The sequence below is a fragment of the Littorina saxatilis genome, linkage group LG2, assembly GCF_037325665.1.
Source record: "Littorina saxatilis isolate snail1 linkage group LG2, US_GU_Lsax_2.0, whole genome shotgun sequence".
In the NCBI taxonomy this organism is placed as follows: Eukaryota; Metazoa; Mollusca; class Gastropoda; order Littorinimorpha; family Littorinidae; genus Littorina; species Littorina saxatilis.
The window spans coordinates 67,462,798-67,486,034 of NC_090246.1; the positions used below are offsets into that span (position 1 = coordinate 67,462,798).

Genomic DNA, 23,237 nt, shown 5'->3' on the forward strand with positions numbered 1-23,237 from the left:
ACGGTTTTGGAAGGTAGTTGAGTAATTCGCTGGCTCAGGTTGCACTAGATCGGTCAATTTTGCTTGTTTTTATTCAAATTTGTCTTCTTACATTTACTTTTTTGAAGGTGTATTAGGGGAAGTTTCTTGGCTCAGATTGCACCAGATTGCTCTATTTTTGCGCCCTTACTAAACGCTTTGCGTCGTCGAATTGTCCCTAAAATTGTCCCTAAACCCCCCCCCCCCCTTCAAAATGATGTGATCCGCCCCTGAGCCCCCCACACCCCACCCCACCCCCTCCCTCCCTTCATCAGTGTGTCAGCCAACTAATTAAGAGATTGAGAGTTGACAACCCGACACTAAATGAATTTTTCCACTCCCGAACTTCTCCTGAGACCGGAAAATGGGTAGGTCAAGTTAGTTCTGTACTGCTGGCATAGTCATGATTGTAGGAGAATGTGAGTGTTGTAGGTAACCAAGGGCGACAGTTGCATGGGTGGTACAGAAAATAGCTCTTTAACCCTGATGATAGAGGTTTTGTAGAGCTGGAGGTCTTTGAAGGTTTCGCTGGCAGAATTCTTAGCAGTAACAGCTTGCAAAGCTTGAAAAAGATGAAAACAAGTTGACAAGTTTACCTAAAATTTAAGTAAGAAAAGACTGAATTAAATCTAAGTACAGTGGCACCTGTGATGAACCTGGACACCCTTGGGATCTGACGAAATTGCTATGCTGTATTGCGGGTGGCATGTCATGACAGGTATATTTTGGTCAAGGTGATAATAGGTAAAGGGACTTCACTTGTACCTTTGCTCTTTTTTGTCTGCTGTAAACTGGAATTCCCTGCCCACTCAGATTCGACACGACCCCTCATTCTTTTCTTTCAAAAAACAGTTAAAAACTCATCTCTTCAGTCTTCACTGCAACTAGGAAAACAATTCTTCCGCCTTACATTGTCTAGCATTGTAAATAGCCTGGCATATTTTAAGAGGTTTTCATTTTGGTATATATTTTGCCCTAATGAGCGTTTGTTTGTGCCGGCACGTGCCTGTGTGTGTGTGTGTGTGTGTGTGCGTAGGTGTGTGCGCGTGTATGTGTGTGCGTGTGGGAAAGTGTCCCATCATTATGAGTAGCAAACATCTGAGATTGTTGTTGATAACGATAGTTATTTGAATTGTGTATTGTGTACATGATTGTGTTGCATTTATTTAAAGTTTATTTGCTTTTAAATGTGAAATTGTTGCTGTTATTACGATTATTATATTTAAGATTGATTTAAGGCGCTTTCGTTGTGTATTGTTGCTGTTATTAAGATGATTATATTGAAGATTGTAAGGCGCTTATAACTATTTTAGGATTTGCGCCCTATAAATAATACCCTTATTATTATTATTGTGTGACAGGTGTTCTTTTTCTTTTTTTCTTTTGGTGGGGGGGGGGGGGGGGGGGGAGGTGTCAACCCATTGGATGTGCCTCACATCACAGGACATAGTATAAATAAAATAAATATATAATGAAACCTTAGGTATTAAACGTTCCAGTCAGGACTTCCTGCTAAAATCTATTGCCTTAGACTTATACTGCTTGACCAATGAACAGATAATAGAGACAGGCATCCAGGCACATGTGCGCACACATACTCTCTCTCACACACACACACACACACACACACACACACACACACACACACACACACACCATCTTCCGAAGAGGTCCAATCTATTGACAATTACCTTACAATCTTACATGCACACCCTTACAAACACACATCAACACTGGAAACTTTCCAATTAACATTCTGTGAGTTTATTTATCATAAGATTGCTTATTGTATAAGTTACATAATTGTAAAGGGGTGAATTGCATATCTGTAAACGAAGGACGGAATGACTCAAATTCTCATCAAAACAATGCTGTAAACAAAACATTAAGGACGGAATGATTTTTTTATTTCTAAATCCCTGTAGTATGCACTTTTGATTTTGAAATTACCCAGAATTGTGGTTATCAACACAAATAAACTCTTAAATGTACATCACAGAAAATATCAAATCATACTTCTGCAAAAAGTATTTTGAACATTTTAGGAGTAAGGCAGAGTAAAAGAAACACAACAAGAAGCAATGAAGCAGTAACAAATGTACGCATATGAAAGGTATTCAAGACTTGTTAACATTGTCATCTCTGTCTTAAAGGGAATCGTCGTGTGGAAGTTTATGAGCAAACATTATTAAATAAATCTGCCATGCAATTAGAACAGGAATTAATTAAAATACAAAACCCGCATGATTCATATGTGTAAAGTGAAAAGTGCAGAAAATATCACAGTCAGTCAGGAATAATACATGTACCACAAAAAACATTTCAAATTTACAACAGAGAAATCAACATTGTCAAATATCATAGTTGTTTTTAATACAAATTGGGGCTGTAGATTATCACATGGATTAAAACTATGCTCCTTATCCTTTGCATAACTCTTGATTTTTTTATCCTAACCTATACACCACCCCTCCACCGTCACCTGTACCATCTTTCGTTTATGAACAAAAAACAATTTACTTTTCCAAAAGATTTGTTGATGAAGTTTATGTTATCTTTCATAAAGTGACAGTAATCATACAAATGGAACTTAGCATCTTTTCAAATAAAGAACACAATCAAAAATATCTTAAAAATCAATCAAGTATTCTGTACATAAAATAAACATTTAATATTTGGCATGCCCTTTTCAAAAACCCAAAACATCAAACTGCCTTGAAACAATCCTCTTTGCCACTGCAGTAAATTAAACACAAAAAAACACACACACAAGATAATCGTTTTTTAAAACATGTTAAACACAAGACGAAAAGTTAAAAAAAAATAAATCCTGCATGAAATATTCATCTTTTTGCCCTCAATGTCTTTTTATCACAGTTCTCAGAATGCTTTAAATTCTGGCTGACGTCATGTCCCTGTTTGCAATCACTTCCTCTTTGCCTTCAGTGATTTTTCTTTTTGCAAGATTTCGTCGTCCAGGGTGATGCTCTGTTTGACGAGGTCCTCTTTACGGATGAGTGTGTTTGTCAGCTGCTGCTGCAACTGTGTCGCTTGATCGCGGTTGACTTCTGATTCTGCCTTCTGCAAGCCTTCGCGCAGCTCTGATTCCTGTTTCAGTGTCTGTAGGGAAGACAGTTCAACAGTGTACATTCTACCACTATTATTAATTTGTTAATTAAATTAATTATTGTTATTATTTATTAATGAAATGTTCAGGAATTACCACATACACACACCCACACACAGGAGAAAGACAGAACACAAACATTCAGATTACTCAAGATTTCTTAAAATGTAACAAGTGGCTGGCTCATTGTCAACATCTGCTGACAAGGTATATGTGTGTGTGTGCGTGTGTATGTGTGTGTGTGTGTGTGTGGTGTGTGTGTGTGTGTGTGCGACAGTGTGGGTGTGTGTGGTGTGTGTGTGTGTGTGTGTGGTGTGTGTGTTAGTGTGTGTGTGTTAGTGTGTGTGTGTGTGTGTGCGCGATAGTGTGTGTGTGTGTGTGTGTGTGAACTTACTTTATTGTTTAAAGAGAAGCGGTATTTTCTATTTATAAATATGACACATTATTGCTCTTTTTCATGAACACATTTTGTCTGCATGTGTGTACATATGTGTGTGCATATGTGTGTGTGTGTGTGTGTGTGTGTGTGTGTGTGTGTGTGTGTGTGTGTGTGTGTGTGTGTGTGTGTGTGTGTGTGTGCGTGCATGCGTGCTATGTGTGTGTCTGTGTTTGTGTTTATAATTTCCTGTCTCTCTCTTTGCCAAACAGATTCTTCTGTATTGCTCCACAACAATATTGCATGAGCTGTATATAGCAACACACAAGCAGCCGTATCATATTTCAATCTTGTGGGCACTGCAGAGAAAAGCTGAAGACACTTACCTGCAAGAGGTCAGAGTTTATGGTGTCACTCTTGGTACGCAGGTTAATAATCTGAGTATCTAGCAGGTCTCGAGGCGACTGAACCACTGGTCCACGAGCTCTCCTGCTGGGGCTAAAACACAAGATTAAACGGTTGTTAGTATCTCGTTCAGACTGTTTCAAAATTCAATCACACATTCAGAGAACTTGCTTTACTGTTTAAAGAGAAGCAGTGTTGTCTATTTAAAAATATGACACGTTATTGCTCTCTTTCATGAACACTTTTTGCCTGTAACCATAGTATGTTCAAGATACTTTTCCCGAATAAGAGTCAATGTGAAGGCAGATTTGTTCCCAAGGGGTAGGCATGTGGTGTGTGCTTGCATGTGTGCATATGTGTGTTAGTGTGTGGGGTCATGTGTGTGTTAGATAGTATGAGCATGCACATGTGCACACACATTTTTTATCCGTACAACAGACTTTTCCTTCATGCTTTGCAGAGACTGTTGCTTTTCAACACAAGGATAGATCAATATGTGACATTATAACATTTATCTGACCTGCGTGGTGAGTGCCTGGGACTGCCTTTCAGTTCTGCCATGCGAGCACTGATGAAGTCCCCTGAAGGCAGGTAGCCTCCCTTGGCTGCCAACTGCTGTCGCAGGCGAGCATTGCTAGCCACCATGTGATAGCCTGACAGACGCTGCAACATCCTCTGTGGAAAGCATAACACATTCCATTTAAGAACAAGTCAAAGTAAGTGCAATATATCTGTCTTGCTGCCCAAACATATACAGAGAAACCGCCATTTTAAGGCCTCCAACATTTTTAGAAAATCAGGTCTTACAAAGGAGGTAGTCTTAAAATAGCCGGAAATTTATGAATGCTATGAACAGAAAATATGAGAATGGAGGGTCTTATAAGAGGGGAAAGTCTGAAATCGGGGGTCTTAACAAGGTTTCATTACATTAATTTTATCATCACGAAAAGTTCTCCTTTGCTTCAAATTTTACAGCTGAAACAAAATACAGACATATCATACTTTAAAAAAAAAGTTATTTAATTTACCAGAGCGAAGTTGTTTAACACACTCAAAAACAGAGAGAAAGAAGCAGTATTTGCTTTTTCTAAGTTTGAATGCATTGGAAACATTGCTCAAACTTTCTTGAAAGTATTTGTTTCTTCTTAGTTTAATTTCACATTGTTTTCAATCTGAAAAAGGTCAAAGTAATTCCAAGTTGACATTCATATCTTGACAAACCATCTTGGCTTGCATAACAGTACCTCGCAGAACAAAACCAACCTGATCAGAGAAGTCCATTTGTGTAGGCGAGTCAACCTTCATGTCGATCAGTTCGCCGATAGCGTTGACCTTGTCGTCGGGGGCGACAGCGCCTGTCATGGCGTTCTCCAACGTGGGACGAGGCGAGGCTGTTGCCAGCATGCTCTGGGCTGCCGGCGAGTTGCGTGACCTCGAGAAGAACATGTCCTGACAAACCTCCTTCATTGCCTGAGGACAAGAATTGGACAACGTCAGATTGGTGAGCTGATCATTCTAGTGTGTAACTGTCTGCATCTAAATGATAGTAGAAATATAAGAGTTGGAACATGTTCGATCTTTGAGCTTATCTTTTTAGTTAATAATAACTTTCTGCGTCTGAATGAAAATAGAAATACGCCGGAGGTCTCAATAGCCAAGCAAGATCGGCGTCGTGCTGAGAGAGAGTGGAGGAAATCGGCTCTCACGGTCCACAGGCAAATCTTTACTTTTCACCGAGAGGCCGTCAAAGAGATGGTGGATAAGAACAGACACCAGTTTATTTCTCAGAAAATCGAGAACAGCACCTCCAGCAAAGAACTCTTCCTGATCACAGGGCAGCTCCTCGGTAAAATTCAAAATAAAAAGCTACCAAACTCCGTCCCTCTTGATGACCTTCCAGATAAGTTTGGGGACTTTTTTGCCGAAAAAATCGAGAAGATCCGAGTCGAGCTTGATGCTGCTCCTGGGCACCCAGAGCATGCGCCATTTCACGGCGCCCACCTCACCGATTTTTCTCCTGTCACTAAAGAACAAGTGAAGAAGATCATTGAAAAAGCTCCACCCAAATCCTGTATTCTCGACCCAATTCCTTCAGAGCTATTAAATGAGTGTCTAGAGGAATTACTCCCTGTCATTACTGATATCATAAATCAATCCCTCACATCCGGTCAAGTACCCCCTTCTTTTAAGCACGCAGTAGTCACTCCCCTCCTGAAAAAGCTAACCTTGACATCAACACTTTCAAGAACTACCGCCCTGTCTCCAATTTGCCTTTTGTTTCGAAAGTCCTTGAAAAAGTTGTTTTGGCCCAATTGTCAGAGCATCTCGCTAAGACGGGTATGGTTGAACCATTACAGTCCGCCTACCGCGCAGATCACAGCACTGAAACAGCCCTACTTAAGGTAGCGAATGATCTTCTCACTGCTTGTGACAGCGGCTCTGTTTCGCTTCTGGCCCTGTTGGACCTATCCGCAGCGTTCGACACCCTTGACCATGATATACTGCTGGCAAGGTTGAACACCACATTCGGCATAACAGGCACGGCTCTGGGGTGGTTCTGCTCCTACCTGACTGGACGCACTCAGGCTGTTGTGATCCAAAATAGGCACTCCGAGGACACCATATTAAAGTTTGGTGTCCCACAAGGATCTGTGTTAGGCCCAGTGTTATTCACTATGTACATGCAGCCGTTAAGCAAAGTCATAAAGCACCACAATGTCCTGTACCACATGTTCGCAGACGACACTCAACTACAAAAATCCGCACACACCAAACAGTTTACAGAGTTAGTGCAGTCAATAGAATCATGCAGCGATTCCATCAAACAGTGGATGACAGTCAACAAGCTCAAGATGAATGATAATAAGACAGAGATCATGCCAGTTGGCAAACAATCAACGTTAAAGCTTCTTTCAGAAACATCCAGTCTTACCCTTTCTGATACCACAGTCACATTCAGCACCAAAGTAAAAAACCTGGGTGTCCACCTTGACAGTAACCTGTCAATGGACGCCCACATCAACTCACTCTGCAGAACCGCCTTTCTTGAAATGCGGAGGATTAGCCAAATCAGACACCTTCTTTCCCTCGACGCAACCAAGACACTGGTTTCGGCTTTTATTTTGTCGAGACTGGATTACTGCAACTCGCTCCTAGCCGGCCTCCCAGACGCCAAGCTAGACCGCCTACAGCGCATCATGAACAATGCAGCACGTCTTGTGCTGCGCAAGCGCAAGCGCGACCATGTCACCCCTCTCCTCATGACCCTTCACTGGCTACCAATCAAAGCACGCATAACATATAAAATAGCTACCCTGTGTTACCGTAGCCTTCAAGACTCTGCCCCTTCTTACCTGTCTTCGCTCTTAAAGCCACACGTCCCCACACGCAACCTCAGATCCGCTGACGCAGGGCACCTTGTTGTCCCACTTGTCAAACTGAACGCTTTCGGCAAGCGCGCCTTTACCTACACAGCTCCCTCTATTTGGAACTCTCTGCCCATGTCTGTCCGCCTTTCTACCTCTCTCCCTTCCTTCAAGTCCTCTCTAAAAACACACCTCTTCCGGCAATACTTCAACCCCTAGCCTGTGCGAGTGATTCGATGTTGTCCGTGTGTGTGTGTTTGTGTGTGTGTGCGAGTGAGCGACACGAGTATATGCGAGTAATTGGTTGTGTGCACTGTTCAGTATTTGCCACATTGAGGAGAGGGGTCACTTGCCATCGTAGCGCGCTAGCGCTGTGGGCCGGCTGGGGGCGGGTTGCTTGCGAGGGCTGTATTTCGTACATTGATTATTTGATACATGTATAAATGCGTCTCCAGGAATATGTTTTGTTTTAATCTCGTGTCGATACTATTTAATTCTGCCTCGTTATTAGCCATTGAGTAAAACTGTTTTATCACCATTGCTTTATTGTTGTTAATGCGTCTCCAGGAATATGTTTTGTTTTAATCTTGTGTCGATACTATTTAACTCTGCCTCGTTATTAGCCATTGAGTATAACTGTTTTATCACCATTGTTTTATTGTTGTTCTTTGGCCATTTACGTTGAATGACTTGTTATACATTGACATTGATAGTTTTATTCTTCTTCTTCTTCTTCGTTCGCTAGATAGTTTTATTATAAGAACCTTTTTTAATTCCTATTAACTCGATGTTCTTTAACTATGTTTATACATAAATGCATATTGTAAAGCAGTATGCATTGTTAGAGGATCTTTTAGTAGAAGTGTTTAAATGTCGAAGCTGCTTTTACCTAAGAGACCGACTGTATATTGTGCTGTTGTATTTGTCAGACCTGATTGTACCAAGTCCTTCACATGTTGTAATGCGCTTAGAGCCAAATATTTTTGTTTTTTGTAAGGGATAGGCGCAATATAAATACACTTTATTATTATTATTATAAGAATTGGAAAATGTTTGATCTTTGAGCTAATCTTTTCACTTTATAACAACTGTCTGGGTCTGAATAAAAATAGAAACAGACAGAAAGAACAGGGGTAGCTAGTAGGCGGCCACCAACGACAACCTGATGCATGAAAGACTTGTCTTTCAATCTTTGCTGAAATTGGCAACAAGGCGTTTGCTATCACTGATTTATAAGCAGGGAACACTCATTTACGTAACACGAAGCGATCAGTATTGGACATATTTAATCTAAAATATGTCTGCATGACAACCATGATACTAATAAACAATAAATTTGAAATTTCTGAGCATAATCTCGCTATTGGTTAAAGAGCAACAGCTGCTATGCCTGGAGCTACTTGATAAAGAAAGCAAGGAGCAGTTCAAGGGACATAATCTCATGGAGATAAAAACATTTTCTGATTTATCTAATGGGCAGTGGTTATGTCCCTTGTGCAACAGCACCAGCTGGATTATTTTGATTGATCGGGAAACAAAACACTTTTCCTCATGAAAAACCCTCTACAAAGAAAGAAAGAAAAGCTCAAAAATGTATCCTTTCATTGCAGGCACCACTGTCTCGGTAAACTCACCCTGTAGAAGGTTCTAAGGAAAAGGACATTGGCGTCATCGGTCATGTCCCCAACCTTGATGTGGGCCAAGGAGTGGAGGATGACCATGGCAAACTCTCCGATGGACTCCATCCTCTCTTTACGCACAAAGAGGATCTTGCGTGCGTGTTGATAGAAGACAGAGTTACGGAAGGCGTTGTTGCGGTAGTTGTTGGGGGGCAGGTTGGAAGCCAGGAGGAGGGACACTTCCGGTGTTCCAATACTGTTGAAATAGATTAGCCCTCAATTAAGCACCACTAAGTCATAACTCTACTGCTATCACTTTAATAATGAAATCAACTGGGCATTGTTATTAATCAACCGTGGTAGGTATATTTCTGTGAGTCTGTCGGTTGCCAAAAACGCAAAAGTACTGTCAAAAAATCTTTTGCACTTTACTGTAACATGAATTGATAAATTGTGTAATATGAAGTAATACACTGTGTACAAATCTATTTCTTTGGTTTAAACAGTGTTTATTCTGTTACATAAATACAAAGCTTTGGAGTGTATGCATTAAAAAAAGAGCACAACAATATAAACTTATAAATGTGCTCTTAGAAATCTATTTCTTTCACTCCATAAAGACGATATACAACATGCCTATGTCCAAAGCATTCTGATGTATGCAACAGCAGTAAACACTTCCTAAGCAGTCCTTGCTTTACAATTTAGCCCTCAGTGTATACTGACGTGTTGTGGAGCAGCCTGATGAGGAAGACACCAAAGCGGTAGATGACGAACTGGCTGGGACCCAGACTGTTGACGTCTGTGGGAACCAAGTCACCTTTGCACACCCACTGTGCGTCCTTCACGTCGATGTATGCCTTGCTGTAGTCAGCGCCTGAAGTAACAGATAAATAACACCAAGGTCAGACAATCATGGAACATTGCGAGGATAGTCCATTTGGGCAAAACACAGAGAAAATTAACCTGCTTCCAAATTTGTCGCAGATATTTGGCTTCAAGAATGTCCATTTTGATGCCCTTACTGACTATAAATCTTCAACATTTCACAACATTGATCTTCATTGCTGAGATGAAACATCAGTAGTATGCCAACCCTAGGTCCATTCCTTCTCACTTGCCAATTAGAACATGACCTTACAGAACATTTTTGAATTAATGATGCAAAATGGTGCAATTATATGTGTAGATATCAAGAATTATCTCTGAAGAGTTCAAAATGCCAGAAATCCATCGACTGGCCTAAAAATCTCATGCAGGACAATGGAATGGCAGAAAAACAAAACAATAAGTGCTAGCCTGTGTCAGCCAAAACCCTCCAGCACAGTATGAAATAACAACCCTGATGCATATTTTCAAAATTTAATTAGCTCACGTCACCATCCCATCATTTTCAGCCCGATTTTTCAAACTTCGTACCATGCACAGTGTCTGCGGACCCTCCATCGGCACTGGCGGAAGTGTCAGCAGATTTGTTCAGCATCTGCTCCAGGTCGTTGATCTGCTTGAACAGTGGTGAGGCCATCAGCAGGTTCACCCAGTCCTGCTCTTGGTTGCCCGATGGTGTGAACCTGAAACATATACATTCCCATTTGCTGTGAAATTCAGTGAACCTGAAACATATACATTCCAATTTTCTGTGAAATTCACTGAACCTGAAACATATGCATTCCAATTTTCTGTGAAATTCAGTGAACCTGAAACATATACATTCCAATTTTCTGTGAAATTCAGTGAACCTGAAACATATACATTCCAATTTGCTGTGAAATCGAAAATTTTTAATTAAATTTTGATTTAATATAATATACTTACCCAATTCTTATGAATGCATTGACTTTAGTCCCACATGCTAGATGTCGAAAAACCTCTCAAATTACCTGCCCTTAGTAGGGTGGTAACCAAGCTAAAAGCGAAGCCATAGCCGTTGCTATGGCCTGACCTTGCTCAGTTACCCATAACACCCTGCGCACCACGCGAGCGCCAGCATCCGTAATAATCATTCGAGACTATTAGTCAAACAAACCCCCAAGGACATAATCCAGCGGGGACGGATGGGAGGGTATTAACTATAAGAATTGGGTAAGTATATTATATTAAATCAAAATTTAATTAAAAATTTTCGATTTAATCACATATTCTTACTCCAATTCTTATGAATGCAGATTCCTCCTAAAGGTGGAGGGAACCTACTTATGTCCTTGTAAGAACCTGCCCTGCAGCAACTAAAACCAGCAATGAACTGGAGCCATCTAGCCGCGTGCAGGAGATATCCCGAAGATAGAAACCGATGAACACATCATCTGATCTCCAGTAAGCCGTTTGCAAAGCTTCGCCTAGGCGACCAGAACGCAACACGGCAATAAAAGAAGCACAAAATCTGTACCCGAGCTGTTGGCAAACCTCGCATAGGCGAGAGGAACACCACCAGCCAGAGAAGAACACCAGACTCCCGAACGCCTGAAAAGGAATAGAGGGAGGACTGAACGCCCCCCCCCCCCTGTTCGGAACGTACCACTCATAGGACTGTCCTATGAATGTAGCAGAGCCCCTAGAGAGAGACAAATAAAAGACGTCTCTTTCGCTCCATTGTAAAGAAATAAGAACCTGAGCTAAAGCTCGTGGTTCCAAAAGACAGTAACGTCAAAAAAGGGATTAAAAAAAGTCCAACCAGACAGTTAGAAAATCCGAATCTTCCGGAGCGATAATCCTCCCAAGAGGAGGGAATCAAACACCAGAGGATATTGACCAGGTTTCTGAAACCCCAAAACCTGGCCAAAAACCGTGAACAAACGGAACCAAAAGCCCTAAGGCTACATCCTCTGGCAAACCCCAAAAACGCATGCGCCTCACTGCCCTATAGGGCTGAGGCCCAGAGTAAGTAGAACAAAGTCCCACGCGCTAAACAAGGGGGAGCCTCTAAACCTCGTAAAACAAGGTCCCTTGATCATGCCGACAAGAGCGCCATGAGCAACAGAAGAGAGGCCTATTTGTTTCAAAACAGCTGAGATAGCCGAGAAGCCGGAACCTCAAAGAAGAGGCCCAGCTGCCCAAAGCCAAAAACTGAAACAGAGGTGAAAAACCACCTGGCTTGAGAGAGGGGCGCTAAGGAGTTGCACCCCCGCTCTAAATCCCCAATTGGCAAAGGAGGCCAAAAAAGGAGCATACACAGATAAAGTGGAGGAAATATATGCTTCGTTCCCAAAGACCAGAGTCAGAACCCATGATCTAAAACACAAACAGCACGCCTCCAGACCCGTCAGAAGATGGGCCAACCCCTGTGCAAGCCCTGAAAGGACCTGTTGAGCGAGTCGGCCAGATCGCAGAGCTGGCCGGGGAGAAATTCCCCTGAGAAAATGATTTAGTGTGAAACTCAATCAGAATCCCCTATACTCTGTCTGACAGGGAGCGAGAACTTGCTCACCCCAGCTAGTTCACATAAGAAGCAACAGAAGAATTGCCCGAATGCAACAGGCCATGCCTGTAAATAGCAAAAAAGGAAAGGCTAGTAGACTAAGAGCCACTGCTCCTAACCTCAGGCAAAAGAGAAGCCCAAGGATTTGCGTCTACATCACAGCCTCAAGACTGCAATTGCCAGTGCAGGCCCCATCTAGACGAAAACGCATCCATAAAGCGGTCTAAGTCCAGGGGGAAACAGAGCTAGGGAAAAAAGTCCCCTGAGCGATCCAAAAGGATTCCAGCCACCTCCCCGAGTGGAGGAACCCACTCTGGAGGAGGACCCTCATGTCCCAGACCTGAGAGGCCGAACCCCCCAAAAAACTTGAGGAAAGACTAGAGGGCCAGCATAGCTATCGATACCGTCCGACCGAAGATCGGGTCTAAAGACCCCGCAGAGGCCTGCTCTCGTGCCCGTCTGGCAGTGAAAAGAGCTTATAGCCTCCCTATTCCCTCTTGTGTGAAGAATAAACCTTCCAAGAGACAAAGTCGAACAGCATGCCCAGGTAAAAAACCTGGGATAAGGACAGCTCGGAATTTTGCCTGGTTACTGAGATCACCAGGCAAAAAGCCTGGTTCAACACCAAAAGAAAGTGCAGCTGACAAGCTGATTGACCTTGAAAAAGCTCAACCAGCCCCCGAGATAGTCCAGAGACCAACACCCCCAGAAACCGAGCCCTTTCCTGTGTGCAGAAACGCAGAAGGAAAGCTCATGTGAGAGCACCGAGGAAAATTTCAGCCAAAGCTGAAAGCTCTAGCCCATGCCGACCCACCTCCCGCAGAGAGGGAGGCGACACTGAACCAAAACACCCCTTTGTAACCGGGAGCGCATAAATGCGCTGCCAGAGGTCCACGAAGGAAGGGAAAGATTCCAGCTATTGAGTAGGTCTTAACAACCCCCGAAAAAGCCTGACCCTTGCTTCCTGCAACCAGCATGAAATCAAACCCCTTGTAAAGGAAGGAGATCACACCAAGCAAAAACAGTGTGGGCCTAAAACGTCACCGAGAAACTTCTCCGCTCAGTGACGACCCTAGCCCAAGCTGCCAGCAGCCTGGCTAAAGCCTTATCCAAGGCATCCTCCCTAACCCAAAAGAGCGATCAGGGAGGATAAGATTGCCTATAAGAAAGCACAGAAGAGAGTCTCAGCCAAAGCAGAAAACTCCAAACCATGCCATCCTAGCTCCTCCAGAGAGGAGAGGGAGGAGTAACATCATAAAACCTCCATGTTCCCTGTGGTCTGTAAGCGAAGCCAGAAACTAGCCCCTGGCAATAAAAAGTGCGGATCAGACCCTGAGCCTGAAAATTCCCTGCTATCTTCTTCCGCACTAAAAGTGAGGATGAAGCAGCCTGAAACCCCGAAGCCAGCAGTCCCCTGCGTATAAAGCAGCGGGAAAGGTGTAGGATGAAGACCACTATCCTAAGGTGCGGAACAAGCCAAAAGTGTGGCATGAGGTAGGCAATCACCGGAGACTCAGCAAATGAAACAAATTGCGAGAAAGCCTGTGAAAACCCAAAGCCATCCCGGAAGAGGAAGGAAGAGAGACACCCCCAACCTATCCGGGACAAAGTAAACTGCAACAGCAGCCGCTCTATGTATGGGAAGCCTACAACCAGTAGGCAACCCTATACACTCCCCCTCCTCCAACAAGGAGTCCGAACCTAACCACCAGTTGTGTAAAACACAAAAGGAGGGGAGACCGGGGAGGTCGCGCACTAAATACTCCTGCCGATAACACCGCCAAGAGTGTGGATGAAAAGCGTGATCAGTCTCTGACTGCCAACCCAAAACCGCCCACCTGAACAAGAGGTGGGGGGAAGAGGGGTTGGTAACTGGCACAGATCTCTGCCGAGAAGGAGATAGAGTGGAGAAACAAGACAAAGCCGGGCCCGGCGCATCTTACCCCACCCACTGTGCGAGAGAAGCATCCCAGTGCTAAGAACCAGACTACCTAGTTTGAACCACAACTCACCCCAAGTGGGGAGGGGGGTGGTCCAGCACAGCCGCAACCCCTAGAGGGGGCAAGGACTGAAACAGAGAAACGGCCGTAAACGGCCGATCCTCGCTCGTCCACCTGCCAAAGTCAAGTAGCCCTATCACTCACCCACCCCTAGGAGGGGGGGGGGGGGTGACCTATGCTGGCTAAGGACAATGACCACTGGCCAGGTGATACTATAGCCGAGTCCCCGCAGACCATTGTGAATACAAAGAATGGGAGACTGGAGAGAAAGAGTATATTCTGTCTCCGCCTGTCCCAGGTAGACAGCCGGCACAGCCCGTGCAGAGAACAAAACGGAGCAAAGCTCATTGTTCCCTGACCACTGTGCGAGACACCCTGCCGAGAACAAAAGAGAGTCAAGCTCATTGTTCCGCGACCGCTACCCGCGACGAGCGCGGGCAGCTAACACAGCCACCTGTCCCAAATGGAGCAGAGAAGGAGTATGTAACGTAGCCTGGAAAGCCGTACATAGCACCCCCGCTGTGTAGAAAGGCCTCGATAGAGGAGAAGAACGATTGTCAGGCCAGGACCATAGAGGCCAGACTGTGAAGACAGTCTAACAGCGCCCACCCCGTCCAACCCAGAGGGAGGGAAAGGGTGGACCCGCGACAAGCGCGGGTAGCTAACACAGCCACCTGTCCCAAAAGGAGCAGAGAAGGAGTATGTAACGTAGCCTGGAAAGCCGTACATAGCACCCCCGCTGTGTAGAAAGGCCTGAGCCACTCCATGCCCCAGATGGGGAGGGGGGTGGCTCGTCACAGCAGTAAGAGCGACGGAGAGAGACGAACCGAACAACGGCCGACCCCCCTCCGTCCACCTGCCGTAGTCCTATAGCCCACCGCCCGCCCACCCCGATAGGGGAGGCGAACGATTGTCGGGCCAGGACAATTGAGGCACAGACTGTGAAGACAGTCCAACAGCGCCCACCCCGTCCAACTCAGAGGGAGGGAAAGGGTGGAACGCTACTCCAGCCCCCACCCGATCCCGCCCGGTGGGCGGGAAAGAGTGGGCCACTGATACCCCCCCCCACCCTGCCCCAAATGGAGCAGAGAAGGGGTATGTAACGTAGCCTGGAAAGCCGCCACCCGAACGCGCCCGGGGGGCGGGAAAGGGTGGGAAGCTAACACGGCCCCCTGCCCGCAAAGGGCAGAGTGGGACAAGCCCTGGCCGTGACTTACCGTGCCCCCCCACTCCCCCTTCCTCACGGTAAGGGGGCTGCCTGACCGACCCAGCAGTGCTGTTTAAAAGCAAGCCGAGCGGCCAAAGCAGGCGGGGAGCTGGCCCCCTCTCCTAAAGGAGAGAGTGCTCGCGAACAACCCAGTCTACCCGTGGCAGAAAGGACTGAACCAAACTGGCCGTTTGCCCAGGCGACGGTGCGACGCAGGAGCGCCCCCCCTATCCCCCCCCCATTGGCGGGGGGCTGCGTAACACACTGTGAAGTACCGGCGGTAATCAGAGTGGTTAAACGCAGGCAGGGAGCAGGCCCCCCCTCCTAAAGGAAGGGGTGCTCGAGAACAGCCCAGAGCCACCAGAGGCAAAAAACGGGCTGAACCGAACAGGCCATTTGCACTTGACCACAGTGCGAAGCTGACAAACGGGAGGGCGGGAACCGCCGATCGTGCCTGAAACAGCTGAAAATACAGACCAAAACATCGTTAAGTCCCCCCAAAAGGAGGACATTGACTGATTCCTCTTACTCAGAGAAAGGGGAAAGAATAGCCACACGGCCACCCCCCCCCCATCAGTCGCACCGACGACGATCCAACAAAAAGTCTATAAGGAGCCTAAAGGCTGATTAACCCCAACAGGGGAAGCGAGCTGTGAAAGAACTGAACCCGCCCTCGGAGGGATAGGAACATAAAAAGAAGTGCTGTTTGACGGATCTACGACCCGCATAATAGGCAAATCAAAGTTCTTAGGCTACTCTTAGGTATAGTTTGCTAAACCAGGCTAAGAGCCTTGTCACCTTCCAGTCTCGCGCCAAGATTAGCTTTGTTGTCGGCCATTTTAAGACCGGCGAAAAACAGTCACCCAGAACAAAAAACTTCTGCGTGCGTGTTCAACACAAAGCTATCAACATTTATACCAAACATACACAGGAAAGATCTCACCAAAAGGTAGGCGGACAGGTAGACCCCCAAGAACCGGCTAGTCTCAAGGACGAGCAGGCATGTGAAGGCCAAAAGTGAGAGCGAAATTCGGACACGTCCACCGTGTGTTGTCGAAAGTCGAGAATGATTATTACGGATGCTGGCGCTCGCGTGGTGCGCAGGGTGTTATGGGTAACTGAGCAAGGTCAGGCCATAGCAACGGCTATGGCTTCGCTTTTAGCTTGGTTACCACCCTACTAAGGGCAGGTAATTTGAGAGGTTTTTCGACATCTAGCATGTGGGACTAAAGTCAATGCATTCATAAGAATTGGAGTAAGAATATGTGATTAAATTCAGTGAACCTGAAACATATACATTCCAATTTGCTGTAAAATTCAGTGAACCTGAAACATATACATTCCAATTTGCTGTGAAATTCAGTGAACCTGAAACATATACATTCCAATTTTCTGTGAAATTCAGTGAACCTGAAACATATACATTCCAATTTGCTGTGAAATTCAGTGAACCTGAAACATATACATTCCAATTTGCTGTGAAATTCAGTGAACCTGAAACATATATATTCCAATTTCCTGTGAAATTCAGTCAGATATCTTAGTACATAGCTTCACTGAGAATTTTAGAGCATGTTGCTAACCTGTGATCACAATCATATTTAGGCAATTTTAAGACCTGATTTTCTCAGATATTTGGAGGTCTGAAAAAAGGGGTTGAGAATTTGAACTGAGGGAGTATGGTGCGCATGCGTGGAGGGTCACTACCGGTAGGGGAGACTACTCCCACAAATGGCGCACTGGCGAAGTAACCAAGACTTAGAGACCTTGACCATTTATTGGTTACAAGGTGCTACTCAGTCTGATACTCATAATTAGGGTAACTCCTTATAGTTAAATTGAGGTGATGTATTCGAAAGAAATAGGGGTTCCACTGTATTCACACTCACCCAGTAAGCTGAGCTGGCTGCGACTTCTCCACAGGCTCACTGTGAGCCTTGTCGGTCAGTGAGGATCCTCCCAGCAGACTCTCCTCTTGCTGTCGTCGTCTCAGCTCGTCCTTCAGCTCATCGTCTGCGTCCAACTGTGCTGTCTTCTCCAGCTTGGCCACCTCGGCTTGCTTTCGACGCTTGCGCCTGGCTTCTAGCTTGGCGGCTAGAGAGTCGCGGGAATTGGACTGTTCCTGGTCCATGTTGTCCTGGGGACACATTAGACAAGAGTGGAGGATAATCAAATCTGCAAAGCTCCTTTCTGTCTGTGTGTGTGTGTCTTGTCTATATGCATGATGACGAAAGGCTCCAAAACGGCTGCACCGATTAAGACGAAAATTGTGGACCATGTTTGTAATGCCACTCGAGTCCTGTCATAGGATACTTTTGGAAATTGAAATTAAATGTGATAAGATCATGTTACTGATGTGGTTATGATCAAGAATAGATTGGAATATGTGTCTGAAGATTTATAGAACCAAAAAGTCGCTTCAATTTGATGAGCCCAATTCTTATTTGATGTAATCTGTACGGAGTCCAAAAGGCTTACTTTTTATATGCACTATCATGCCGTTTTCCTCACAAAGTAAAGGGCACACAAACAAATCAAAAGATAAGAAGGCAAAGTAGACACAACATAACAGTTAAACACAATTCATGCGTTCAAAAATATATTTCAAAACACATATGCCTAGAACAAATTCTGACTTTGAAAGAATGATTTCTGCGATAGAAAACAAAACTTATGAAGAAGCTTCTCACAATCGCTGTGTTCTTTGCATTTTCATTAATAAGCTAGAATTGTAAGCTTAATTTCAAAAGTCTATCATGCAATCATTCCTCTTTTATTTTACAATCAGTGTGTTCTTTGTGTTTTCATTACTGAGCTAGAATCATAAGCTATGTTTCAAATGTCTATCATGGAATCATACCTCTAATTTCTTGATGTTCTTCTCATGCTCCTTGAGGAGTCGAGCCTTTTCCTCCTGGCTGAGACCGGCAGAGGTGATCTCCTCCCTCTGGCGCCGGTCTTGTTCCTCCAGCTGCTGCTTCTTCAGTCGCTCTTTCTCTGCCGCTCTCTCCTTCTGTCGCTCCACTTCACGGCGATGCTCCTCCTCTAGTTCCTTCTCTAGTTGTCTGTGTGAAGAATTAAGATATGTTAGCATAAGCTTCATTGAACGTTATTCAAAATGGGGGTTAAAATGTATTAATTTCTGTTCAAGATTTATGAAATTAGCTGAGGATTGTTTTGAATCATCAGACCAAATATATACTGTGACCAAATCTGGCTATTAAACAGTGATCAGATATTCAAAACTTCAAAAGCCAAAATAAGATACACTAGTACCATGGTACAATGTTACATTTATCACATTTCCCACAACAGGATCTTCAGTGCCGAATTTTCCGTCTTCATACATCCCCAAAACCGTAAGACAACGAGTAGAATTCCATCTGTGCAAGACGAATACAAATCAGAAAACATGGCATTCGCAGTGACTACACACCAAATAACTATTACACTGCGAACAGAAAGAAAAATACAGACAGACAAACAGACAGATGGATGGACAGACAGACACTAACAGACAACGAACACCGACAAAATCTGATAGTCATTGATTGTCTTGTCATTGCTATGACCATCTTGGCCACATGCTATGATTAGTCAAAGAAACGTTTCTTTATTTTTTCTGTTGTGTTTCTTGTTTGTCCACTTGAAGGCAGTTAGGTCAAAGTTCTTGTCAATGTGTTCTAATTAAACGATCCAAAACATTTAACTTTTCTTGTTTTTTGATTACTGACAAAACCAGCAAAGTATTTTAAGCCGCTAGATGGATCAACTCACTGCATCTGAGCTTGCATCTTCCTCTTCCGCTCCTCCTCTCTCTTCTTCTGCTCCGCCTTCCTCTTGTCCAGCTCCGCCTGCATCTTCTGCATCACCTCTCTCCGGTATTTCTCCACCTCTGCCGCGGCTTCTCGCGCCTCCAGCTCGTATTTTTTCTTCAGCTCGTCCACTGGGGAGTAGCTGCACATGGCTTCTGCGATCTCCCTCAGCTGCTTTTCTTTGAGCGTCAGGCGCTGGTTGGTGTCCTCAATCTCCTGTTGTGGGAGTGTTTCTTTTTCTGCCTGGTTTAGAAGCTGGGTGGTCAGGTTGTCGAAATCGTTGAGCTGTTTCTGTGGGGAGATATATACAATGGGACGATCAGTGAAAAGTATTTGAAAAAAGCAGTGCACCATGACTTATGCAGTACAAAAGGAATGAGTATATGGGCAAACACTATTACTAGCCGCTGCAATACAGCACCGCTTTGTTTAAAGGTAGACAGAACCAGAAATCTATGAATACACACACACAGACATACAGAGACATACATACACACATCCACACTAACACACACACGTATATGTGTACACACACACACATCCTTCAAAGTACCTCATACATCTCCTCCTATAAAATAACAAGTGGGAAAGGGTTTAAAGCAATATTAGCACAACTACATTTTAGAACAGTCATAGTGCACTATTCATATAAACGTATCATATGGCTGCAAACACATCCCAAACGTATCATATGGCTGCAAACACATCCCAAACGTATCATATGGCTGCAAACACATCCCAAACGTATCATATGGCTGCAAACACATCCCAAAAGTATCATATGGCTGCAAACACATCCCAAACGTATCATATGGCTGCAAACACATCCCAAACGTATCATATGGCTGCAAACACATCCCAAACGTATCATATGGCTGCAAACACATCCCAAAAGTATCATATGGCTGCAAACACATCCCAAAAGTATGACAAATCAAAGAGAACCAAACTGCAGATGTCAACTTACCTGTTGCTGTCTCTTGAGGGCTTCCTTACGCTGAGTCAGTTCTTCTTGAGACATAGAACCTGCGTTGCCAACAAGGCCCAACAGCTCCTGAAAAAGGTGAAAAGATCTGTCAACTTTCCTCCTCGAGTTCTTGACCTATGACATCACTATCTTTCTCAAACTTTAGACAACTGCGTCAAAATCTACCATCAAGAGATATCAAAACATATGCATGTTTATTACTAAGAAAACAAAATCATAGAAAAAACAAATGATTTCTGTTTCCTGCTTGAAAAGTAACTGAAAACGTCACTCTGGGCTTTGGAAAATGACTTTAAGCATCATATTCTGACCAAATGTTTGTTTTTTTCTTTTAACTTAATGCCCTTTTGGTACCAACTGAACCATATGGGACATTATAAATATGGCTCGTTAAGCATCAGGCGTTGGTTGGTGTCTTCTATCTTCTGCTGCGGCAGCGTTTTTCGCTACACACCAAAGCCTAAAATATATTGCAGCATATCATCTCCAACAGACCTGTTCGAAAGCAGAGAGGAGTTTTTCGCGTTCTTCCTGTCTGTGTTGCTCAGTATCAGCCAGCCGTTGCCTCAGAGCGGCCTCTCTCACTCTGGCCAGCTGGTCTTCCAAGTGGATGGCCTCCTTCATGTGGCGTTGTCGCAGTACTGTGTAGATCATGTTCTCTGCCTGCTTGCCGTCTTTGCCCTGGGTAGAGAGAGAAGAGAGAGAAAATAAAACCTGATTGCAAAAAGAAGTACAAGAGAAGCAGAAACCAGGTAATTATAAAGCTTCCTTGCACCCCATAGGCTACCACCCCCCCCCCCCCCCCCCCCCCTTGAATCTGTACCCTGAAATGATAACCGAAAATGATGTAAACTTAATTCATTCTTTTGTGGAAGCCGGGTACCAAGAGTGGAACTGGTGTAAAGGAGAGGAACGAAGTATCAAATATCTTTCAGTAACCGGATATCGTCTCTCACCAGTCCCAGTGAAAATAAGCTTCTCTGACACGATGATCTCTTCTCTATTTTCAACTCAGGAGAAAACACAAGGGTCACGTTACCTATAAAAACCCAGGCTTGAATGTAAAGCTCAGTTGCACACCCTGGTAAATAACCTGCACTATTTGAACATGCAGTTCTCAAATCATGTAGCAATTCTCTGCCATCAAATCAACAAAGGTGATGTGTGATAATAGCCTTATATTGTATAAATTTGCATATTTTGTTACTGATCCAGCAGTCTTCACCTTTCAAGAAATGTGCAACAATTAAACTCTCTAGCATGACATAAGATGGCGTATTAGACACATAATATTCTCCTAAAATATAAAGAGAGTATACAAATAAAAAGTAAACTATCAGAGTTCACAGTGCTTTCGACCACCTCGTACCTTTGCCTAAAGTCTGTGCACACAATAACATTAACAAAGCATTCATGCAATGCATATTTATTTTCAGCAACAGTGAAACTATGCCTCTCCATGAGCATGCATTCACCAACACTGGAGTGATAATTTATACAGCAACATTCCACACATGGATTGCCAGAACACACAGAGATGCAGACACTGTGAGACCGAGACAGACAGACAGACAGGCATGAGAACACACTTCTGCATGTGCTCGCACGCACACAAGCACACACAGACACACATGCATGTATGCATGCACACACGTATGCACGCAAGCACTTAATTAGCATTAGCACACACATGCACATATGCACACGCACGCACCCATCCACCCATGCCACGCAAGCACACCAACCCTCACACACACACACACACACACACACATTAATATATATATATTACAGACACCAGTGCTTGTACCAAAGCGTTTAAATGCTGGTGATCACAGCCAATAATCAGTATTGAAAGTCACAAACTATTCAACACCGAATTCACACAAGTGTTCCACTATCAACAAATTTGGCACATTATGCAACATCAAAAAGGGTGCCTAAGTAAACCATGTTATTGCACATCACAGCTCATAACAACAGGGAGCTTTCATGCACATCATACATACCTCAGGAGACGATGAGTCATGACCGACAGTCTGATTAAAAACAGTTACAATTCAACTTTTATTACTACTGCCACTGTGTGACTTAATTATGCACAAACGAAAGTGCATCTTATTGCATAACTTGCTCAACATGCATATGAAAGTCACATACAAAAGCCCAAGCATGCAGGTTGCCCTGTTGCTAGTCCACCTGACCCCACACCATCTCCTGCTGTGATAAAGAAATCACTACTTCTGTTTTCCTTTCTGCTTTATTATTCCTACCCAATCATCTTGTGTTGCTATGCTTTTGAGTAAAAGGATATGTACAATCAAGGCAACAAGAAAGAGATTACTTTGAAAGCTGGCTGTTATTTCAAAATCCAGCTTTCCAGTCGGACCAGTGTTACCAGTGGTTGATTTCCAACATCTAGATGAGGCAGAAAAATAAATGGACAAACAAAAACAAACAAAAATTGTAAAAAAAAAAAAAAAATTACATTAAAAACATTTCTTTTAAATAAAATAAAATAAAAAGACAAACGAAATGTGTACGTTGACTTACCTTTACAGAGTCTTTGAGAGTGGTGCTCTCCACCTGCTTGGCCAGTTTTTCGTTGAGCTTATCTCTCTCCTGCTGCTGGCGTATCGACTCCTCCTCCATCTCAAGCTTCTGCATCTCCGACAGCTGTGTCACTCGCTTCTGGCGACGCTCCGCAATCTGGTCAAAGTCACATAACTTATATGAAACAAGTGGATAAGCCAATATGCACAGAACATACACATATACAGACACACAGACACAGATGCATACACCAACCGACAGACAGCATCTCTTGACCACTATGCCACTCGCTTCTGGCGACGCTCAGCAATCTGATAACAGTTACATCCTTATATCGAAGGGGATAAAA

General features: G+C 44.0%; 1 protein-coding gene across 2 annotated transcripts in view; it reads right to left on the minus strand.

The window, feature by feature from the left end:
* Nucleotides 1–1,766: 1,766 nt before the first annotated feature.
* Nucleotides 1,767–23,237, minus strand: part of LOC138959592 (uncharacterized) — a 236,235-nt gene continuing 214,764 nt past the window's right edge. Inside the window, exons 132-145 of one of the 2 annotated variants that reach the window (XM_070331138.1) lie at nucleotides 22,889–23,044; nucleotides 22,345–22,374; nucleotides 20,831–21,016; nucleotides 20,315–20,401; nucleotides 19,310–19,638; nucleotides 18,393–18,597; nucleotides 17,422–17,669; nucleotides 10,330–10,481; nucleotides 9,637–9,787; nucleotides 8,926–9,166; nucleotides 5,190–5,396; nucleotides 4,447–4,601; nucleotides 3,908–4,019; nucleotides 1,767–3,138 (exon numbers count right to left, since the gene is read on the minus strand). In XM_070331138.1, the coding sequence (XP_070187239.1) occupies nucleotides 2,944–3,138; nucleotides 3,908–4,019; nucleotides 4,447–4,601; nucleotides 5,190–5,396; nucleotides 8,926–9,166; nucleotides 9,637–9,787; nucleotides 10,330–10,481; nucleotides 17,422–17,669; nucleotides 18,393–18,597; nucleotides 19,310–19,638; nucleotides 20,315–20,401; nucleotides 20,831–21,016; nucleotides 22,345–22,374; nucleotides 22,889–23,044 (2,454 nt within the window). In that variant the 3' untranslated portion in view covers nucleotides 1,767–2,943. The remainder of the gene's footprint in view (nucleotides 3,139–3,907; nucleotides 4,020–4,446; nucleotides 4,602–5,189; nucleotides 5,397–8,925; nucleotides 9,167–9,636; nucleotides 9,788–10,329; nucleotides 10,482–17,421; nucleotides 17,670–18,392; nucleotides 18,598–19,309; nucleotides 19,639–20,314; nucleotides 20,402–20,830; nucleotides 21,017–22,344; nucleotides 22,375–22,888; nucleotides 23,045–23,237) is intronic. The other variant, XM_070331139.1, reaches the window with a different exon arrangement.